A 19,910-nucleotide genomic window follows, 5' to 3' on the forward strand; every position below is an offset into this window, starting at 1 on the left:
GTTTCCCTGGAGCCACCAGCTGAAGGTCAGACGTGACTCTTTGTCACATCTAGTGGTTTTCACCTTGGCCACAATTAGATGACATTTATGAGAACCCTGCTGCTTACTAATGTCAGTGCTTTCATTTTTTCATTTTCCACTTGTTTCTATAAAAGATGAGAGAAGCCAGTGTAATAGGAAACAAATGGCACAGATGAGCGCAGGTACACAGGCAGGGCTGGGCCCCACTGCTTACCTGGCAGGAAGTGTGCTCTGCAGGTGCAGTCTGCTTTGCTCAAGTGCTCCGTGTAGCTTGGAGAATGAAAGGCTGAGGTCACTGGTGTGTCATGTATGAGAGGCAGTTGTCTGTAAGGAAGAGCTGTCTTTGTGTGCACCTACCTGTTGTCCTTCTGTCCAAGTCTCCAAATTGGGTCCAGAAGCAAACGAGGGTGGAATAACGATCCATTGTTAGGACCATCAAGCAGAGCCATCCTGTACCTGGGTAGCACGTTCCTGGGTATTTGAGTGACAGATCTGCTGCAAAATTTTATAAACAGTCCTTTTACGGAATGACTGTGTTCCCGGCAAGTTGACAGTCAAGTTTTTATGAATCAAATTTTTGCCCAGAGAACCTTAACATGTTAAAGATTTTTTGTTGCAAACGATCTATTTTATGGGACAAAGAACTATATCTCACTGATGTTTCCAATAAGTTCAGATTGTTGAGTGTCAGTCAGGCTTTTCTTAAAATGAATATCTGCCATTCCAAATCTACCCATGCTCTGAAGACATGGGACAGTTTTGTTGAGGTGAAATTATTCAGATCGTCAGAAAATTTGTGCTTTCCTGGGAATTTAATTCACAAATGCCATCGTGTTAGGGATTTTGCAAGTAAAACAAATCGTGTCCAATTTGAGTCCTGAAAAGTGGTATATGTTCATGTTGATTTTATAGCTTCTATTTCGTACCAACTCTTTGTTTTACATCTTTGTGTTTCATTGGCCAGAAGATGGGACACTGCCCCACCAGCAGGGAGCACTCTTTTCCCACCCTGAGCCCCGCCCCTCTTTGTTTCTGGTCTGGTGGCATTGACCCTCCTTAGGGCTTGGCGGTCAGCACAGAGCTCAGCTCTTTTGGCAGAATAGTTGGAATTCCTGAGCGTAGTTTTGCTGTGATTTTGTTTGCTTAAGCGTGTAGTTGACTGCTCTTCAGTCGCTTGTTTCCTTATATGGTATCTGTAAGTCCTTGTGCCTGCTGAAACCTGAGATACCCCCTAGCCTCAGGAGTTTACAGTGTGGGCTCCAAAACACTCAATCAGAGTAGAAAAGGGAAAACACAGATCTTGTTGTCCATCCACATGTTTCCAGGAATTTGCATCTAGAACGTGATCTGCTGTCAGCCCGAGCAAAGGCTGCCTGTGCTTGCAGGTTCCCCATCCCCTGAAAAGGAAGTTGATCCCACGCGGCAAGTGGGTGGTGGAGGTGGAGGAGGACGAGTCCAGCCCAGTCGCCAGGCCCAGGGTGGCGCTCTCGTCCCTTGTCAGCTGCTCCAACTTCTGGCTTCTCCACCTCCATAAAACACACGGTCCCTAATTTTAGTGCCGGGCTGACATTTCTGATGTGCTGCTGTTGCAAAAATTCAGTAGCAGATGCAACAGAAATCCTGATTTAAAGGCCCCATTTATAATGGGGACCGAACTTGTTTACCAAATAAATGAAGGGATTGCTGTGGTGGATTGGCCACTTCAGATCTCGTAAAATGGAAGAGTCCTGTGTGTGTCCTTCCCTGAGGAGTCCTGCGCAGACGCTGGCCCCGTCTCTGGAGCTCATGTCCTGTGCGCGAGTACCCGTGTGCAGCCAGAGGAGGGGAAGCGAAGGAGCTCCCCGCCTGGAGGGAAGTTGCAGAGGAGCAGCAGGTCCAGGTAGCGGCTCAACGCCCAGCTCTTCCAGCTCACGAACCTCTCTCAGGGCCACAGGCAGATACTGCATGTTGCAGGGGAGGAAAAAATCATTTTATCCCTGGCCGTCATAGTTGTTACTTGAGACAGACCGCTGTGACAAGAGGAAGACAAACATAAGCTTAATAACACATACACCTCATGTTGTACACGCAGGAGATACCCCGAAAATGAGGAAACTTCCAAGAGGTGGCGCAGACTTTAGGCTTAAATACCGTTATCCTCCAAAACAGAGATGAAAGGTGTGAGGAAGGCCGGTGGGGGGAGGCACCCAGGGAAAGCAGTTAACAAGCGCAAGGAGTGTGAGGTGGATTCTCCATTGACGGGAGTCTCTAGGGTTTAGTCGTCCTTCTCTTCCCAGGACAGAAAGGAAGAAGACACCCTTCCAAATGGAGATTTCCTTTATAGATGTAAATTTCTTAAAAAAGGGTAACTTGTGTTTTCAGAGATTTCTCCTGTGTCTGCAGTTTCTCAAAATAATCAGCTCAAAATAATATTTATGCCAACGAGGCATATTTTGGGGTGGTATATTCTGGTCTCCTACACTCATATTTAGGGGTGGCATATTCTTGTCGGCTGCAACATAAAGGGAATCACATACGTTATCACAGCAGGAACAGACGGGAGGTGGGGGGTCCCAGGACAGCAGGGACCAAGACCGGCTTGCTTAGTCTCTCATGGTACAGGCAGGATCACCTTGGCCACTGTTTTTCAAATATTTTTGATATGGGAGCCCCCACCGCTACCTCAGTGCATCCGTATATAAAACTGATGTAAATACCATTCTGTTAATGCAGATTTCTAAGTTTGAATATCTCGCTCAGTAGGGACAGTGGGCCCGTTTGCGTGATATAAAATATGAATGGTACTTTCAGTCCCGATCAGCTGTAGCATCCACTTCCCTTCCGTGTTTTTTGTTTGTTTGTTTGTTTTTGAGACAGAGTCTCACTTTGTTGCCCAGGCTAGAGTGAGTGCCATGGCGTCAGCCTAGCTCACAGCAACCTCAAACTCCTGGGCTCAAGCAATCCTGCTGCCTCAGCCTCCCAAGTAGCTGGGACTACAAGCATGTGTCACCATGCCTGGCTAATATTTTCTATATATATTAGTTGGCCAATTAATTTCTTTCTATTTATAGTAGAGATGGGGTCTCGCTCTTGCTCAGGCTGGTTTCAAACTCCTGACCTCGAGCAATCCGCCTGCCTCGGCCTCCCAGAGTGCTAGGATTACAGGTGTGAGCCACTGCGCCTGGTCACCCCTTCTGTGTTTTGTTCTGGTTCAGAGATCTTCCAAATCCATCCAGATCCGTGATGGCAACTGTTGTTTAAATGGCTCTTCTTGTAGTTCTAAGAAATTCTTTGACTAGAAAGATGACAGGAGAAGCATTGTTATGAGACTGCCCAATGACAAGTTGCTCTGGTCACCCGTGTTAATGTGCTGGGTCTCTGGGTATTAGAATTTAGCAACAACAAATGTGCCGGGAGAGAGTTTTGTGTTTACTACAAATTGTTAAGTAGTTAAGGTGCAATTAAAGAGTGAAATTAGAATAACATGTGCGGAACCTTTGCAGTCTTTGTAAATCTGATCTGGCTGAGTCCTTAGCTTACAAATGAGGACACTGGAGCCCAGAGACCTTGTGGATTTGCCAGGGTCACACATAGCAACTGAGACTAGAACTGGGTTTTCAGGTCACTTGTCCCATGTTGCCCTGGACCCCTGGACCCCAGGGCTGAGGAGTTTCTCACATTCTGAGAGCCCGTGTGCCGGGTCTCTGCGAGGATGACTCTCTCAGCACACGCCTTGGTGCCAGCTGACCTCTCATGAGGGCCATGGCTGGGTTTACCAGATATCTCCTTGGAGCTACAAGGGACCATGTCCCACTGCACGCAGTCAGTCCTGCCGCAGAGAGCTGAGGAGAACCTGCCGTCAGAATTGGCTGTGCCTCATGGAAAAATGCTGCTGCTTTGGAAGTCAGAGCGTGTCGGCAGCTGGCAGATGCCTGCTCCTGCTGCCCACAGTGCAGCCTGGGAAGCCGGCAGTCAGTTCCTGACCTGTGTCTCCTCTCGGCCCCCACCTGTGCCTTTAGTGCTGGCTGCTGTGACCATAGATCACGACACAGCCCTTTATAAACTTATCTTTCTGGAGAAATCTGGTGACCTCCTTCCTGAAAAGCAGCAGGCTGGCCAGGTGGCAAGTAATCGCCAGTAGGACGTTCAGAGTCGGCCAGGCTGTTGCAACCCTTCCTGGAAGGGTGGAGGCAAGGGGTGTTATCCCCGCCGTGTCCTAGGTCTGACCGTCACATCCTTAGGTCCCCAGGGATAGGACAACCTGCTGCCCTGGCTCCCTCCCTGCATCCCGCCTCCTCCCTCTCTGGTGGAGGATCCTCCCCTCACCTGCCTTGGAAGCAGAGCTCAGGTGGCCCATCCAGCAGATGTGGATACCTCCATGACATGAAGAGGTGAAGTCACCAGCCATGCCACACTGTGACCCTGAGGACAGTCCACAGACACTTTGTTCCTTGGAGGAACAGCCGTTTGTCTCAGATCAGGCCCGGGTGTCAGGTTTGCATCCTCTCGGGTGTGGCGCTGTGGGGGGAGGGTGGGGGTTAAGCCAGGGCCATGCTGATTAGCAGCCGGGGTCAGTGTGGCCAGAGGAGGTCACGGATCAGGCACTGACTCCAGCTTCCCTGGGCTTTACCGTGGGTGCCAGAGGGGGCATCTGCCACCTGTCCCAGGAGGGCTCCAAGAGGACAGGCAGACCTAGGCGTGCGAGGGGAAGGCAACATTCCTGAGCCGGAGAGGAGTCCTGGGCTGCGCTGAGGTGCCCGGGCCACTGAGCCAGGTCCACCCTTCCTTTTTTGTTTCTTTTGAGACAGAGTCTCACTCTGTTGCCCAGACTAGAGTGCTGTGGCATCAGCCTAGCTCAGAGCAACCTCAGACTCCTGGGCTTAAGCAATCCTCCTGCCTCAGCTTCCCGAGTAGCTGGGACCACAGGCATGTGCCACCAAGCCCGGCTAATTTTTATATATATATTTTTTTAGTTGTCCAGATAATTTCTATTTTTAGTACAGAAGGGGTCTCACTGTTGCTCAGGCTGGTCTCAAACTCCTGACCTTGAGTGATCCTCCCGCTTTGGCCGCCCGGAGTGCTAAGATTACAGGCGTGAGCTACCACGCCCAGCCCAGGTCCACCCTTTCTGATAGGCCCACAAGTGACCCTCTTAGCAGTTTCAAACTATATATGAACCAAGTCACCTGTGTACATTCTTTTGTGTTTTGTTTCTATGAATCAACGTTAAGTTTGAGAGACTGAGCCACTCTGTTGCATTTGGCCACATGGTATTTATTTTTGTTGATGTGAGGCTTTCTGTTGTGTGACTGCACTGTGATTTCTTGACGCATTCTGCTGCTCATGGCCACTGGGCTGCTGTGGCCAGCACTGCCCAAGTTTCTGGTGCTCCCCTGGAGTGCCTGCAGAGTGTGGATCTGCAGGTGGGGTGGCCGGGTCTCGGGACACGTGTGTCTGCCACTCACTGGTGTCAGCCTGTTTTCTGAGGCAGCCAAACTTCTGACTTCCGTCTCCCAGCAGTGCACGTGCATTCTCGTCGCCCCACATCCATTGCTCAGTTGCCCGGGTTACTAATGAGGGGTGGCACTTTGCTCAAGTTCATTGGCATTTGGACCTTTCGAAGGGCCTGTTCCTGTGTTCCCCGTTTGCAGCCTGAGAGGCCCGTCACTGAGGTGCAGGATCACTTCTGTATTCTGGAAGCCGAAATGTGTAGGCTCGAAGCTGTGTTTAACAACAGAGTTGTCCGAGGCAGGCACCAGGGATAGAGCCACAGCATCACACCCGACCACCGCATTCCTCCTCTGTGTGGTCCCATCTGGGGCTCTCCATCCCACGCCGCTCAGCCCTTCCTGCCCTCTTGTCCCACAGAGGAGCTTGTCGGCGATTGTCTCTGCCACTGCTACTGTCCTTTCTCTGGGCAGTGATTCTCAAGATGCGGCGGAAGCACCTCTGCACCCAGCTTGTTACTCCCCCTCACCCAGTTAAGAATCGGGGAGCAGGGTGGCCGCTCACCCACATGAGGGTGTCACGAGTACCCCGACTTGCTGTTCTCTTTCTGTTCGTGCCATCTTTGTTTTATCCGTAGCTGACTCCCCTTAGCCACACCCAAGACAGGCAGCTTGCCGCCTCTGGGATCACACCGGTTGTTTACTCGAGGCCTGTGCAGTTGGGTCCTCTTTGTTTTCATCCTTGAGTTCCTAACTCTGAATCGTGATGTGTTAAAGAGATTCTGAGCTCCAGGAAGGTAGGGATGATGTGCTATGCTCTTGACTGCTCAGTAATTACTCTTGAATGAAAGGTAGGGTACCTCACCTTACTTTAGGGTAAGAAGCCCAAATGGGCAATAATACTAATCTCTGTGTGTGTGTGTGTGTGTGTGTGTGTGTGTGTGTGTGTGTGTGTGTGTGTTACACTATCTCTTGTTATCTCTTGCTGTGAAAAATGAAAATGTAGTCACTTCTGAGTCTACAGTTTGGGCATGGTGGGGACGGCTCACCTCAGCTCACATGGCTGCAGCTGGCGTAGCTTGACTCAGGCTGGGATCCACTTCCAGGATGGCTCATGCATGTGGTTGGCTGCCCATTGCTGGCTGTCTGCTGGGAGCTCACCTGGGACTGTCAACCACACCTCAGTTCTCCCTGTGGTGACACTACAGGGCTGTTTGGGCTTCCTCACAGTATGGTGTCCGGGTTCCAAGAAAATGCAAGTAGCCCGTCTCTCAGGACCTGGGCCCAGACTGCCCAGACACTGGCACAGAATCGTTCTGCTGTGTTCTGTTGGTCAAAGCCATCACAGCCCACCTAGGCTCAGAGGGGGAGGGTGCACAAACCCCTACCTCCCCGTGGGAGAAGTGTCAAAGAATTCTTGCTCATCTTTAATCCACCACATGCTAACGATTCCCCCTCCTGTGACTTTCCTTCAGCCCTGACTGCCGCTGCGGGAAGAGGGAAGCTGGAGGTCTGTGAGCTGCTGCTGGGGCATGGAGCTGCCGTGTCCCGGACGAACAGGAGAGGGGTTCCACCTTTGTTTTGTGCAGCACGCCAGGGACATTGGCAGGTACCCAGTGGGCCCCGAATGCTTCAGAAGCAGTGAGTGGGGATTGAGTTCACCATCGCCTGTCTCCCGAGGCCACGCGTGGCTCCCTGAGCCGTCTGTCTTTATCCCCGCTCTTGCCTTCTGCTTGTGCTGTCGGGACTACTCGACAGACCTTTGCCAGGCTGACGCGGTCGGCCGCAGGGCTGGGGAGCAAGGTCAGGTCCAGGGCAGAGACACGCACATGGAGGCGTGGAGCGGGCGGCAAATCACAGCAATAGGGGCTTTGCTCTGACATACATATGCCGTTCGGTGACCCATTTGTCCCATATACTTGGAAAAGGAGACGTTGTCCTTCTGGTTCAGCGCTGTGACTCAGGCTGGTTTTCTTCTGCTGTGAATGACGCACTGTTGTCTTTAATTCAAGGGAGCAGCAGATCCCTGTTCCTTCAGTGTGTCGACAGCGGCCACATCCCTGCCCCACACCTAGCACCGGGTTACAGCTACAAACACAAAGGGTCTTCTGCCCAGTATAGGAAGAATTTTCTAGACCAGAGCTTATAGCATGGACTCGTGTCTCTGCGTTTCCTGCTAGCTCCTGCGGTGGAACTGTGTGCGCCACCCCCGGGATTTTGGCTCCTCTCCCGCCTGTTCCGGGAGCTTGGTTTGTACCTTCTGTTCTCTGTCACCGCACCACTTTGACCAGAGCCTCTGGCTCATCCTCTCTCCTGGTCTCGAGTCTCTCGCGTTGCAGGGAAGTTCGGGAAGCATTTGTTAGTGCATAAAGAGCACAAAGGCAGTGGGAATGAGGAGGCAATGCCACAGCGTGCCCGGGAGAGACTCCAGGCTCACCGGTAGATAGAGCGGTTCCCACCGAGCTGGTGGTCGTATTAGAGCCCTGTCTGGTTTTTGTGTCTTCTCCCAACCTTACCACACGCGCAGATTAAAGACGCATGCCGGAGGCTGAGAATCTCCTTCGGGAGCCTTTGCCGAAGTTGCTCTTTGAGAAGGGCAAGCTACCCGCCAAGCCTGAGTCTAGGGGAGCCACCGCTTGGGGGTGTGGCGGGTGAGCCACCTTCTGCGCCCTCTCCCTGCCCTGCCCTCCTGCAGGGGCTTAACCTCAGCGTCAGCTCGGGACCCCATGGCCGCTACTCGGTGGAGCTGGGCTTAGTCACCACACGTCTCCCCTGTGGCCATCTGGTCCCAGCCCCATCGTAGTTGGCCCCCTGCCGCCTCTAAACAGTGGTTCCTGCTGGGGTGTGTTTTGTAGGTACAGTAATGAATCGGGCATGTTCAAAAGGCCTTGTGTTTAGAAAAAAGATTCTGTTTAAAGGAACGCAGTGGAAAGATTTTATGGGCACTATGGATCACACAACTTGGAGGGATTTTTAAGAGAGAGTCATTTGACTGCTGTTGAAGGTCAAGGAACCTGTCTGGGTTTAGAGAACATGGTTGAAAGGCAGTGGGGAGATTGTAATTCCCAGTGTCTCTTTCAGATCGTTAGGTTGCTGTTGGAACGCGGCTGCGACGTGAACCTGAGCGACAAGCAGGGCCGGACGCCTCTCATGGTGGCTGCCTGTGAAGGGCACTTGAGCACCGTGGAATTCCTCCTCTCCAGAGGTAGTGCCATGTCGCCTGCGTGGGTTTCTGTCGGGTGGACGGAGAGAGAGGGCTTCGGCACCCCGGGCAGTGCGTTCTGGTTGAAATCTGAGGTCTTAACGCTGTGCACGTGTTCTACCGGCCACGCCAGTAGAGCGAACAGGTGGCGCAGCCCACATGCGGGGACTCGAGCCCAGCGCGCTGGTGCCTGGTTGACGTGCCACCTGGGGAGGTTGCCCCGGGCTTTGCCGTCTTGCAAGGCTCATGCTCTGGGAATGGGCTCTTCCTTCAGGTGCCACCCTTTCTGCTCTGGACAAAGAGGGCCTGTCAGCACTGAGCTGGGCGTGTCTGAAGGGTCACAGGGCCGTGGTCCAGTACCTGGTTGAAGAAGGAGCTGAGATAGACCAGACAGACAAGAATGGCCGCACGCCCTTGGACCTGGCCGCCTTTTACGGTGATGCCGAGACGGTGAGTGCTCGCTCCCCTTCCCCCGCACGGGACAGAAACCTCAGGATCTGACCAGTTCTGGGGGCTCGTGAGGCTGTGCCTGAGTGCGGTGTATGGGGGGGGAGGCGCGGGGGGGGGGGATCTTTCATTTTTCTCTGATTCAGTGATGTGCGCTCTACTCCAGGACTGTAGTAAAGATGTCAGTAGACTCTTAAAAGCTTAAAAATATCTGTTTACAAACTGCACATACAACAGACATGTACGTGAATATATGTACACACATGCATGTGTGGTTTTTTTCATAGTGATCCATATAAATAAAATTCCTGCATAGATCTTTTAGAAACCATGGCTAATCAAATGCTGGTTGGTTTGTTTTTGTTTTGTTGTTATTTTATTTATTTATTTTTATAGCTGGAGTCTTGCTTGTTGCCCAGGCTGGAGTGCAGTGGTGCAGTCATAACTCACTGCAACTTCCAACTCCTGGGCTCAAGCGACACTCCCACCGCAGCCTCCCAGTAGCTGGGACTGCAGGCTCGAACCACACATATGGCTTTATTTTTAATTGACCAAATAATTGTATATATTTATGGAGTACAGTGTATACACTATGGAGTGATCAAATCAGGATAATCAACATATCCATCACTCAAATATTTATCACTTCTTTGTGGTGAGAACATTTAAAATCCTCTCTTTGAGCTATTTTGAAGTAAACAAAACATTATCATTGACTGTAGTCGTGACGCTGTGCAGTAACCACCAGAGCTTGCTCCTCCTGACTCAAACTTTCTTCCTACCCATTGACCACCCTTCCCCCCCCCCCTCCAGCACCTGGCAATCACCATTCTCCTCTGCGCTTCTAAGATCCCACATAGAAGTGAGATCGTGCAGTCTCTGTCTGTGCCTGGCTTCTTTCACTTAGCACAGTGTTCCTCAGCTACAAATGAAAGAATTTCCTACTTGTTAAAGGCTGATTAGTATTCCATTTTATATATATATATATATATATATATATGTGTGTGTGTGTGTGTGTGTGTGTGTGTGTATACACATACATACTGGTTGGTTGGTTTCTAAAGCGATATGGCATTGCCTAAAAATAATATAAAAAGCTGTGGGCACTGTCTTTATCTCCTTGCCAAATCCCTAATTCTACTCAAGGTGTGGGGGGATAAAACCTTAACAAACCAAGAGCTACGAAATATCTCGAGACTGAGCCTCCGTCAGGTTCCAGGTGCCAGAGTAGAATATTCAGCTACCTGAGAGGGGTGTCATTTTAAGTCGTTCCTCGTGCCTCGTGTGGGGGCTAGCCGAGAGGCGAGTGCGGGCCAGGCAGCGGACGCCGTGGGCCTGCGCGTCCGTGCCCTGGTGCTCTGAAAGGCAGCGCCGCTCAGGGTGTCCGTCCCGCGCCTGCGAGCTGCACGGCACGCTGAGCTTCACAAACAGAAGTTTAACTCAATCACACGTGTCTATGCTTCAACTTTTCAGCTACTTCCCCAAATTCTGTGGTTTATCAGCATAAGGGAAGAGTGAAGGAGCTTAGTATTCAAGTGTTGTTTAAAAGAAATTTTGTAGTAAAAACACATAGCATACACTCTGGGAGGCAGAGGCGGGCGGATTGCTCGAGGTCAGGAGTTCGAAACCGGCCTGAGCGAGAGTGAGACCCCGGCTCTACTAAAAATAGAAAGAAATTAATTGGACAACTAAAATATATAGAAAAATTAGCTGGGCATGGTGGCGCTTGCCTGTAGTCCCAGCTACCCGGGAGGCTGAGGCAGAAGGATTCCTTGAGCCCAGGAGTGTGAGGTTGCTGTGAGCTAGGCTGATGCCACGGCACTCTAGCTCAGGCAACAGAGTGAGATAAAAAAAAAAAAAAATAACCACATAGCATAAAATTTCCCTCTTAACCATTTCAAGCATATGGAGTTCAGTAGTGATAAGAACATTCACCTTGCTATGCAACCAGCGTCCAGACCTTTTCATCTTGGAAAACTGAAACTCTGTATTCATTAGACAATAACTTGTTCCCACCTCCCTTATCAACACCTTCTGCTTCCTACCTCTGATGTTGACTGTGCTAGGTACTTCATACAAGTGGAATCATACAGTATTTGTCTTTTTGTGACTGGCTTATTTCACTTAATGTCCTTAAGATCTATCCGTGTTGCAGCATGTGTCAAAATTTCCTTCTTTTTTAAGGCGGAATAATATTCCATTGTATGGATGTACCACGTTTTATTTATCCATTCTTCCGTCCTTGGACACTTGGCTTGCTTTCATGCTCTAGCTATTGTGAGTAATGCTGCTACGAACATGGGTGTGCAGGCATCTCTCTGAGGCCTCCATTTCAGTTCTTGTGGATATGTACCCAGGAGTGGGATTGCTGGATCGTATGGTAGCTCTATTTCAGTTTCTTGAGGAGCCACCATACTGTTTTCCACAGCAACTGCACCATTTTACATTCCCACCAATAGCATACAAGGCCTCCAGTTTATCCACATCCTCACCCACACTTATTTTCTCAGTCTTTTTTAACAGTAGCCATCCTAGTGGGTGTGATTGGTATATGGCAGCTTTGGTTTGCATTTCCCTAGTGATTACCGATGTTCCACGACAGGCCCCTGCCCCCAGTATCCCCGCTCCACAGCAGAATCACTTCAGCAGAGAAGGTCCAGCTATGGACTGTAGCTCTTCATCTCATTTTGTGTCAGCTTCTTTTCCATTCTTAGGGATGGCTACAATGGGAGCGAGGCTAAGAGGGCCAGCGCCTCAGCCGGCCTGCGGAGGGGGTGGGTGGCCGCGCTCCTGCCTCCGGCTGCTTCTCAGGCCTCTGCCCCCCGTCCGCCCGCCCCCGCAGGTGCTGTTCCTGGTGGAGAAGGGGGCTGTGATCGAGCACGTGGACCACAGCGGGATGCGCCCCCTGGACAGAGCCATTGGCTGTCGGAACACATCTGTCGTGGTTACGCTACTCAGAAAAGGAGCCAAATTAGGTTAGTGACCCCGCCTCGGGTCAGCAGAGAGGAGGGGATTAGATTTTAGAGAACCTTGGGGAGCACAAAGACTGCCCTGCTCCCAGGTAGGAAATGAGACATCAAGATGTTTGGAGATCTCTCTTCTCATTTAATCGCAGTCATCCGGATGTCCGAACAGCTCGTGAGAGGCCAGTGTGGGAAGAAAGCAGAGGCTGATGTTGAAGGAGGCTCTAGCACTGCGTTAGAGTCGGCCAGGGAGCATGAGATTAGGCTAATCGCGGGGAGCGACTGTTGGTGAGCTGTGGGCTCGCTGGGTGACTCTCACGTACAGCCCAGGCCGAGAACCACTGTTCTAGAATAACCAGCCGGGCAGGAGAACGGCCACCCCAGCACAGCTGTGCAAAGGAGAGGTTGTGCGACCTCACAGAGACAAAAACGGGGGTCCCTGGACGATAGTGGGGGGCTGAGTAGGGAGAGCCCCTTCTGTGTGGCTGGTGGCAACATGACACCCTATTTGGTGCCTGAAGGAACGAGCGATGGAGTGTCACTGTCACGGTTCCATATGCAGGACCTTTGGCCAAGAGCAGTCTGGGTGGGGGCTGTGGTGAAGGTACTAGCGACTAGCAGGGACTCTCCTATGTTCACGTCCGACTTAAACCTCGCCCCAGCCCAGTAAGGAGGTGGCGATCGTACCATCACTTTGCAGGAGAGGAAGCCAAGGCACACAGGAGCTCACTAGCTCTTCCCTAAGGTCGCAGTGAGTGGCCTGGTCACCGTGGGAACCTGGCAGTCCGAGTTCCGAGTCTGTGCTGGGCACCACTCCTCCCTGCGGCATCCCAGGAGCAGAGACGCTGGCCGTGGACAGGCGGGGGTGGGGGGGACTGAGGCAGCCCCAGAGTGGATCGTGGTGGAAAGTGCACAGGGGACTCGGTGCCGGGAATGTACGCCCCTCGGGGTGGGCACTGCAGGGACCTAAGGAGCATGTACAGAGGCCTGGTTTCATCAGTTTTCCTCCAAATCTCCCTCAGAAGGGAGGGATGGGTCATGGCTGCTGTGATGCTTCAGTTTGTCATCACTTCCTCTCGGTAGAATAACAAGGACAGATTTGTGCGCCAGGCACCGTTGCCTTCCTGAGTGCCCAGTTCAGTGCAGAACAGATGAGAAGCGAAACCAGTTTGCCAGTGTCTTGCTTCCTTTCCTCAGACGTAGTGTTGTCTGGAAGCCTGGGACGCACTGCAGCTGTGTCGGGGCCGCAGAAGAACTGAGCTCCTTCCCTCTGGGACCTGAAGTGCCTCTGAATGTGTGTTTGTTTTACAGGAAATGCTGCTTGGGCGATGGCCACTTCCAAACCTGATATTTTGATTATACTTTTACAGAAATTAATGGAGGAAGGAAATGTGATGTACAAAGTAAGTGGTGTCGCCCTTTTCTGTGCTGTTGTGACTGACTCCGAGCGACCTTTCAGCTTGGTGGGTGACGGCCATAGCCATGCCGCTGCACCGAGTCCACGTAACTAGGTTGTAAGGGAAGCTCCAAGACATGCCAGCCTGGCCTCGTGCCACAGCTTAGTATCGTGACATGAGATCTTAAACCTAGAAAGCACTTCTCTTTGTGTCTGAGAACCGTTATTTGAGGAGTGAGCCTTAAGGCTGTAGCTATGACTTACTGCCTGAATCCGTGGGGGGAAGGAGAGTCACCTCTAAGCCAGTTGACACATCATACAGGAGGTTCCTTGGCCTTTCATGTTCCCTCAGTGTTCAGAGCACCATGCAGTGACACGGTCAGGAGACATGGGAAAGGGACACTCAGGAAACACTTCCAGAAGAAAAGAATCATTCAGTCTTCTAAGCCTTTACTACCTAATTTTTAATATGTATAAACTTCTGGAATTTAAAACTGTTTTAGAGATATTTTTGCTTCATGTAGCCAAGTAATATATAATATTTAGGAGACTGAATTTTTTTTTCCATTGGAAATGGAAATATGATTTATAGTTTGATAAACTTGACTAAACTTTTCAAAATAAGACATCAGTTTAGATCGGAAGTCAGCACCCCTCACTTTTGCTTTGAGGGGCCAGATAGTAGATGTTTTAAGCTTTGTAGACTGTATGGCCTGTGTCACAACTGTGCAGCTCTGCTATGGTGGCACAGAAGCAGCCACGGATAATACATGAAAATGAGCCATGGCTACATCCCAGTAAAACTTTATTTGTAAACACAGGTGCCCGGCCAGATCTGGCCTGCAAGCTGTATGTAGTTTGCCAACCCCTGGTTTAGGTAGATGTGGACCATTTACATAGATCACTGTTCTTTTCAGATATATGATTAGACAGAATTAAAAAATTATGGGGAAAAACTAGATTATGACTATTTTAATCCTTTTTACTATTAGGGAGCAGTACTTGCTATGTTGTAGGTTTTCTCCTTTTCATTTTTTTTAATGGTAACAAATAAGGAGGTAATATAGCATGACCCAGCAGGGTTCCTGGCTTGGAATCAGTTTGAAATGGAGTTGAGAGTGTGTATTGTTGTGGCTTTGAAGTGCTTTTAATACAGATTTTGGTAGGCAATTATGTCAGAAATATCAAGCCATTTTCAACAGACTTCATACCTGCTGTGCAGCAGGGACTGACTGAGCAAATGGATTTCTTTAGCCTTGAAAATGATGTGTGGTGCTGTTCTGATTTTTAAAGCCCATGCTTTAGTTCCTCTTAAAAAATTGTTATTCTGCAGCAGCCACAAGGTTTATCCACAAGACTCTACTTGTCCTAGGAGCTGCATCATTTTTTCATCTGATTTCTGTTACCCTTGGCATTAAAATATCTTTGGATGAGAGATCATTCTTGAAATAATTTTCAAAAATATATAACAGAAGATAATCCAATGCATTAAGATTGACAGTTGTCAGTTTGGCAGTTTACAAACACCTTATTGTAAACCTGTCCTCTTTCTTGCTGTGTGGAACCCGTGTCGCAGATGCATGTCGGGGCGGTGAAGCCCGAGTGTGTTCAGGCCAGTGTGTGTCCTGGTTCCCACCTTGACACTTACTCAGTGGGATACTGTCAGTATGCTGTCCTGGTTTTGCATGGGGGAGCAAACTCCCCAGGGTCTTCAGAATATGGGAGCTTATTCATCTTAGAACCTCTGAAAAAAGGATAAATTTTTGTGATTTTGAATCCTAGAAAGGGAAGATGAAAGAGGCAGCCCAGAGGTACCAGTATGCCTTACGGAAGTTTCCTCGAGAAGGATTCGGAGAGGACATGAGACCGTTCAATGAATTGAGAGTTTCCCTCTATCTCAATTTGTCTCGCTGCCGAAGAAAAACAAATGTAAGTCACCCCCTCATCCCAACCCAGTCCTCTAGCGGTAGAGCTTTGTCGCAGTGGCGAGGGCCTGCCCTTCCGCAGACCCGACCACAGGCCCTCCTGTCTCGCTGCTTGTGCGTGTGTGTGTGAACCTGCCAGCCGGGAACTGCTGCTCTTGGACGCCATCACTGGTCACTGTCCCTACACACCTCTCAGAATGCGCTCAGTATTGCCTTGGCTTCAGTGCTGGGAAGCAAGTGCAAACCGCTCCTCTGCACTGACTTTAAAACAAAATAAACAGAAAAACATGCTCTGCATTGCTCCCTAGTTACGCCCCCATGCTCTGCTACTCTTAGAGCAAAATACCTGTGGAAAAATTGCCTGTAATCGTGTTTCTAGTGCTGCTTTCGACTCACGTTTTTAAATATTGACCCCAGGACTTCGGCATGGCAGAAGAATTTGCTTCCAAGGCTCTCGAATTGAAACCCAAGTCCTATGAAGCCTTTTATGCCAGGGCAAGAGCAAAGAGGAATAGCAGGTACTGTCTGTCTGAGGTTATCCACATGACTGGGGCCGGGGGGCTTTTTTTTCTGTAGGATCAAACGTGCTGGTTGAATTTGGGGAGGTTTTGCTTCAGAAAGGTGGCTCAGATGCCTCCCATCCCTTCTAATACTAAATTATTAGCCTCCAAGAGGCATGGTCGTGAATATTCGTAGTGAAGGGTAAATTTTTATTTCCTCCCAACATCTCAGTAACTATTTCTCCCCACCTGCACCCCCAGCTGAGATGACTGCAACCTAAAATTCCTGGTTTAGTCTATATTTCAGCAAAACTGCCAACTTAGGGGCATTAGGGTATGGGAGGAAGGAGAAGGGTCATGTAAGATTTCTGAGTCAGAGGTGGGCAGGGCGGGGGGGATGATGAAGATGACAGTAGTGGTGCCTAATGATTTATGTCCACCCTCATCCCCAGTCCAGTGGTCTGGCATCATGCTGGTCTGCATTAGAATTCAACACTGCCACTTAGCTGAGTAACCCTGGACTAGCTAAATGGGTCCTGGCCACCATAGTTAAGTGTTCAGAACTTATTCGGGTTCCTTCTCTTTGAGCACAGCTATTTTATGAACAGTTATATTCAGGCATGTTCAGGCATGGCTTATAATTGTAACTTACGTTTTCCTTTAAAGGCAATTTGTGGCAGCTCTGGCTGACTTGCAGGAGGCTGTGAAACTCTGTCCTGCCAATCAGGAAATCAAGAGGCTTCTGGCCCGTGTAGAAGAGGAATGTAAGCAGCTCCAGAGGAGTCAGCAGCAAAAACAGCAGGGCCCGCCCCCCGCTCCACCCAACGACTCAGATAATGAAGAGGAGGATGCCCCCACCCCCAGGTTAAACGACCACTTTCATCTGGAGGAGGCTGAAGAGGAGGAAACTTCTCCACAGGAAGAATCCGTTTCCCCGACTCCCAGGCCCCAGCCATCCTCATCCGTCCCCTCCCCCTACATCCGAAACCTGCAAGAAGGGCTGCAGTCCAAAGGACAGTCAGTGTCCCCGCAGAGCAGGGCAGGGATCAACAAGCCCCTGAGGGAACCCGTAGCCCAGCCAGGGCTGGTCCTGCAGCCCACAAAGCAGGCACAGATAGTGAAAACCAACCAACACCTGGGCTCTGGACAGTCTGGCGGCAGAAGCAGCAGCACAAAAATTCAAATCTCTTCTCAGAATCCTCCCCCGAGTCCAATGCCAGCTAGACTCGCTGCAGCTCCTGCTGGGAGCAGAAACCAGCATTTAGAGGGAACAGGTGCTTTCACTCTAGGAGCTGCTCCTGGCCACTTTGGGGATCGGCTGGGCCCCAGCCAGAGTGTCCACCTGCAGCGCAGCGAGAGTGGCACTGCGTACCCTCTACCAAGCAAGATAAAAACTGCGGAGAGGCTTCTGTCTTACGCCTCCATGGCCGTGGACGTCGCCCCCCCAAACCAAGGTGGGCCGGTGAGCTGCAGTGACGTGCGACACCCAGCTTCCCTCACCAGCTCGGGCTCCTCTAGTTCTCCATCCAGCAGCATAAAGATGTCAAGTTCAACCAGTAGTTTGACCTCAAGCAGCAGTTTTTCGGACGGCTTCAAGGTCCAAGGACCAGATGCTCGAATGAAAGACAAGGTTGTAAACCAGGTTCAGAGCGGTACCGCTGAGCACAGACCTCGCAATACTCCATTCATGGGCATCATGGACAAGACCGCGAGGTTCCAACAGCAGAGCAATCCTCCGAGCCGCGCCTGGCACTGCCAGGTGGCAGAGGGGCTCCTGACAAACACATCTGCAGCTGGCCTGCAGCCCTCGAACTCTGAGAAGCCCGCCCTCAAACCAGGAGGAGGATATGCTAGCCAAGCGAAACCCTGTTCTGTTTCTACCCTGAGTGGAAGTGTCCACAATGGGGCACAGGTGAAGGAGCTAGATGAAAACAAGTGCCAAATTCCAGTCCACTGTCCAGAGAACAGGGTAACTAAGACTGTTTCTCATCTGTATCAGGAAAGTATCTCCAAACAGCAGCCTCACATCAGTAATGAAGCCCACCGGAGCCACCTCACTTCAGCGAAACCAAAGAGATCGTTCATAGAGTCAAACGTGTGAGCCTTAAGAGAGACCCATTTAGAGAATTTGGAAAAGTGTATTTAGCTCCTGGTGGTAATAATTAAATGTTTTTCTCATCCGAAAAATTATTTTTTAGCCAGTTTCTTTTTTCCTCTGGGGTGGATCTGATGCCATTGATATATTTAAAATGTGAGATAAACTTCCTTAAATAGCTAGAAGTCACCATAAATAAAAATGCTAAACAATTATAAACTATAATTAACTGTACCTATCAAGCTAAACATTTAAGACAGCCAAGAAGGCATTAACTCATGCTTTTTCTCTTACGAAATTATTTGGTTTTTATCAAAACTTTTCTCCTAGCCTTTGCTATATGGTAAAATCACAGTATTAGAGAATAAAAATGTCTATTGGTAAAGAATGATAGGTTTATTATTCACATAATATCTAAGTGATGTATTCTGGAAAAGATGGACTTTTCCAGTTACAGTTCCACTGAGACAAATCCCAATTTATGTAAAAAATTAAGATCTAAGTGATTTCTAGCTGAATATAAGTGTGACTATAAACATATAGCTGATTTTTTTAAGCAAAATATGAAGACACCCAAATATTGTTCCCTTCATAGCAGTTCCTTTAACAAGATTCAACACTTGTTTCTGTTATGATTCTTATTCAAAATATTTTTGTAGCACCTTTTTTGGAACTATATTCATGCTTGAAGGTGTTTCTGATATTTGGAAACAGTATAAGCCATTTGGAATTATGATTGGTGGGTGGTCAAGTGGATCTGAGCTAAAATACTAAGACCAGCAGCATTCTTAGTGGCACTTATAAATTAGCTCTCAGCTGGGTCCCATAATGCTTTTTAACAATGATAGTGCTTCTGGAACAACCTTTCCAAGGTCCTTTAAGGACAGTGTTTAATTTGGATACTTAAGGTATGGTTGGTTGGTTGTTGCTTTTTTGTTGTACAATCAGTGCTTTATATTAATAGTCACATGTTGTATATATTAAATAGCCCAGTTTTATTCAGAACTGTAAATATAACTAGTTCCAAGTAGTTAATCTAAAAATAAAACCCCAGTCATATATTTGCATGTTCTTTGTAAGCTTCATCCATGCTGGTTATTGCACTGAATGATGTATTATTACGGCATGTTAACAGTATACCAGTAACGGCACTTTATTTCATTTATATGAACACCTTTGAGGTGCTACTTAAGTCCAAACTGATGTATTATTCATTTGTAAAGATAAGGTACAGGAATGAACCTTGGTCTAAAGGTATTTTTATATGAAAATGGTGTTATTGGAGAATGTTAAAATGCTAATTTGAGAGAAGTGGGAGTGTATTCGTTTTATATGTTGGGATGTGAAATTTATTTTCTAGAATTGGGGAGAAGGAAGTTCTATATTTGCAGAATGTTTTAAAAATGAATAGTTGTAATGAAGTTCCTGTGAACAACATTACAGTTTTGTACGAATAGGAACCTTCTGGTGTCATTCAACATTTGTTCCTGAGTATATGTACAGTGTACTTTGTACAAACAGCTTTATCTTTTTTTTTTTTTTACAGGCTTTCCCTGAGTTCTGCTATAACTACTATGGCTTATTTATTGTTTCCTTTAATATTTGTGAAAGTCTTACTCTTTTGTTATGTAGTTTTGTTTCTGCACAACTACTGTACCTTTCCATATGGAATAAAGACTTAATAGAATTTGCTTTGCATTACATGTGTCAGTGGGTAAGTAGAGAATATCTTGTTGGCAACTCTCTTGCTTAATCCTTGTTACCCTAAAGAAAATACTAAAAACATATTTTAATACTACCTAAATGCATATTTAATTTCATTTTATAATAATTTGAGAATAAGGGTGGCAGCTTCTAGAAATTCCATACTATTCAAGGATCAATTTAGTCTTTGTGCCTGAAAAAGGAAGAAAGCATGAAGAAAAGCAATCTATA

At 48.7% G+C, this 19,910-nt stretch overlaps 1 protein-coding gene across 7 annotated transcripts in view; it reads left to right on the top strand.

Moving 5' to 3' along the window:
- TANC1 (tetratricopeptide repeat, ankyrin repeat and coiled-coil containing 1) overlaps window positions 1-19,773 on the top strand; it is a 225,168-nt gene extending 205,395 nt beyond the window's left edge. For all 7 annotated transcript variants that reach the window (XM_012745247.3, XM_012745253.3, XM_012745252.3 and 4 more), the window contains 8 exons: window positions 6,923-7,056; window positions 8,529-8,652; window positions 8,924-9,099; window positions 11,939-12,071; window positions 13,371-13,462; window positions 15,238-15,384; window positions 15,798-15,898; window positions 16,547-19,773. In XM_012745247.3, coding sequence (XP_012600701.2) covers window positions 6,923-7,056; window positions 8,529-8,652; window positions 8,924-9,099; window positions 11,939-12,071; window positions 13,371-13,462; window positions 15,238-15,384; window positions 15,798-15,898; window positions 16,547-17,981 — 2,342 coding nt within the window. In that variant the 3' untranslated portion in view covers window positions 17,982-19,773. The remainder of the gene's footprint in view (window positions 1-6,922; window positions 7,057-8,528; window positions 8,653-8,923; window positions 9,100-11,938; window positions 12,072-13,370; window positions 13,463-15,237; window positions 15,385-15,797; window positions 15,899-16,546) is intronic.
- The last annotated feature ends 137 nt before the right edge of the window (window positions 19,774-19,910 follow it).

Source organism: Microcebus murinus, chromosome 8, assembly GCF_040939455.1.
Source record: "Microcebus murinus isolate Inina chromosome 8, M.murinus_Inina_mat1.0, whole genome shotgun sequence".
NCBI classification, from domain to species: domain Eukaryota; kingdom Metazoa; phylum Chordata; class Mammalia; order Primates; family Cheirogaleidae; genus Microcebus; species Microcebus murinus.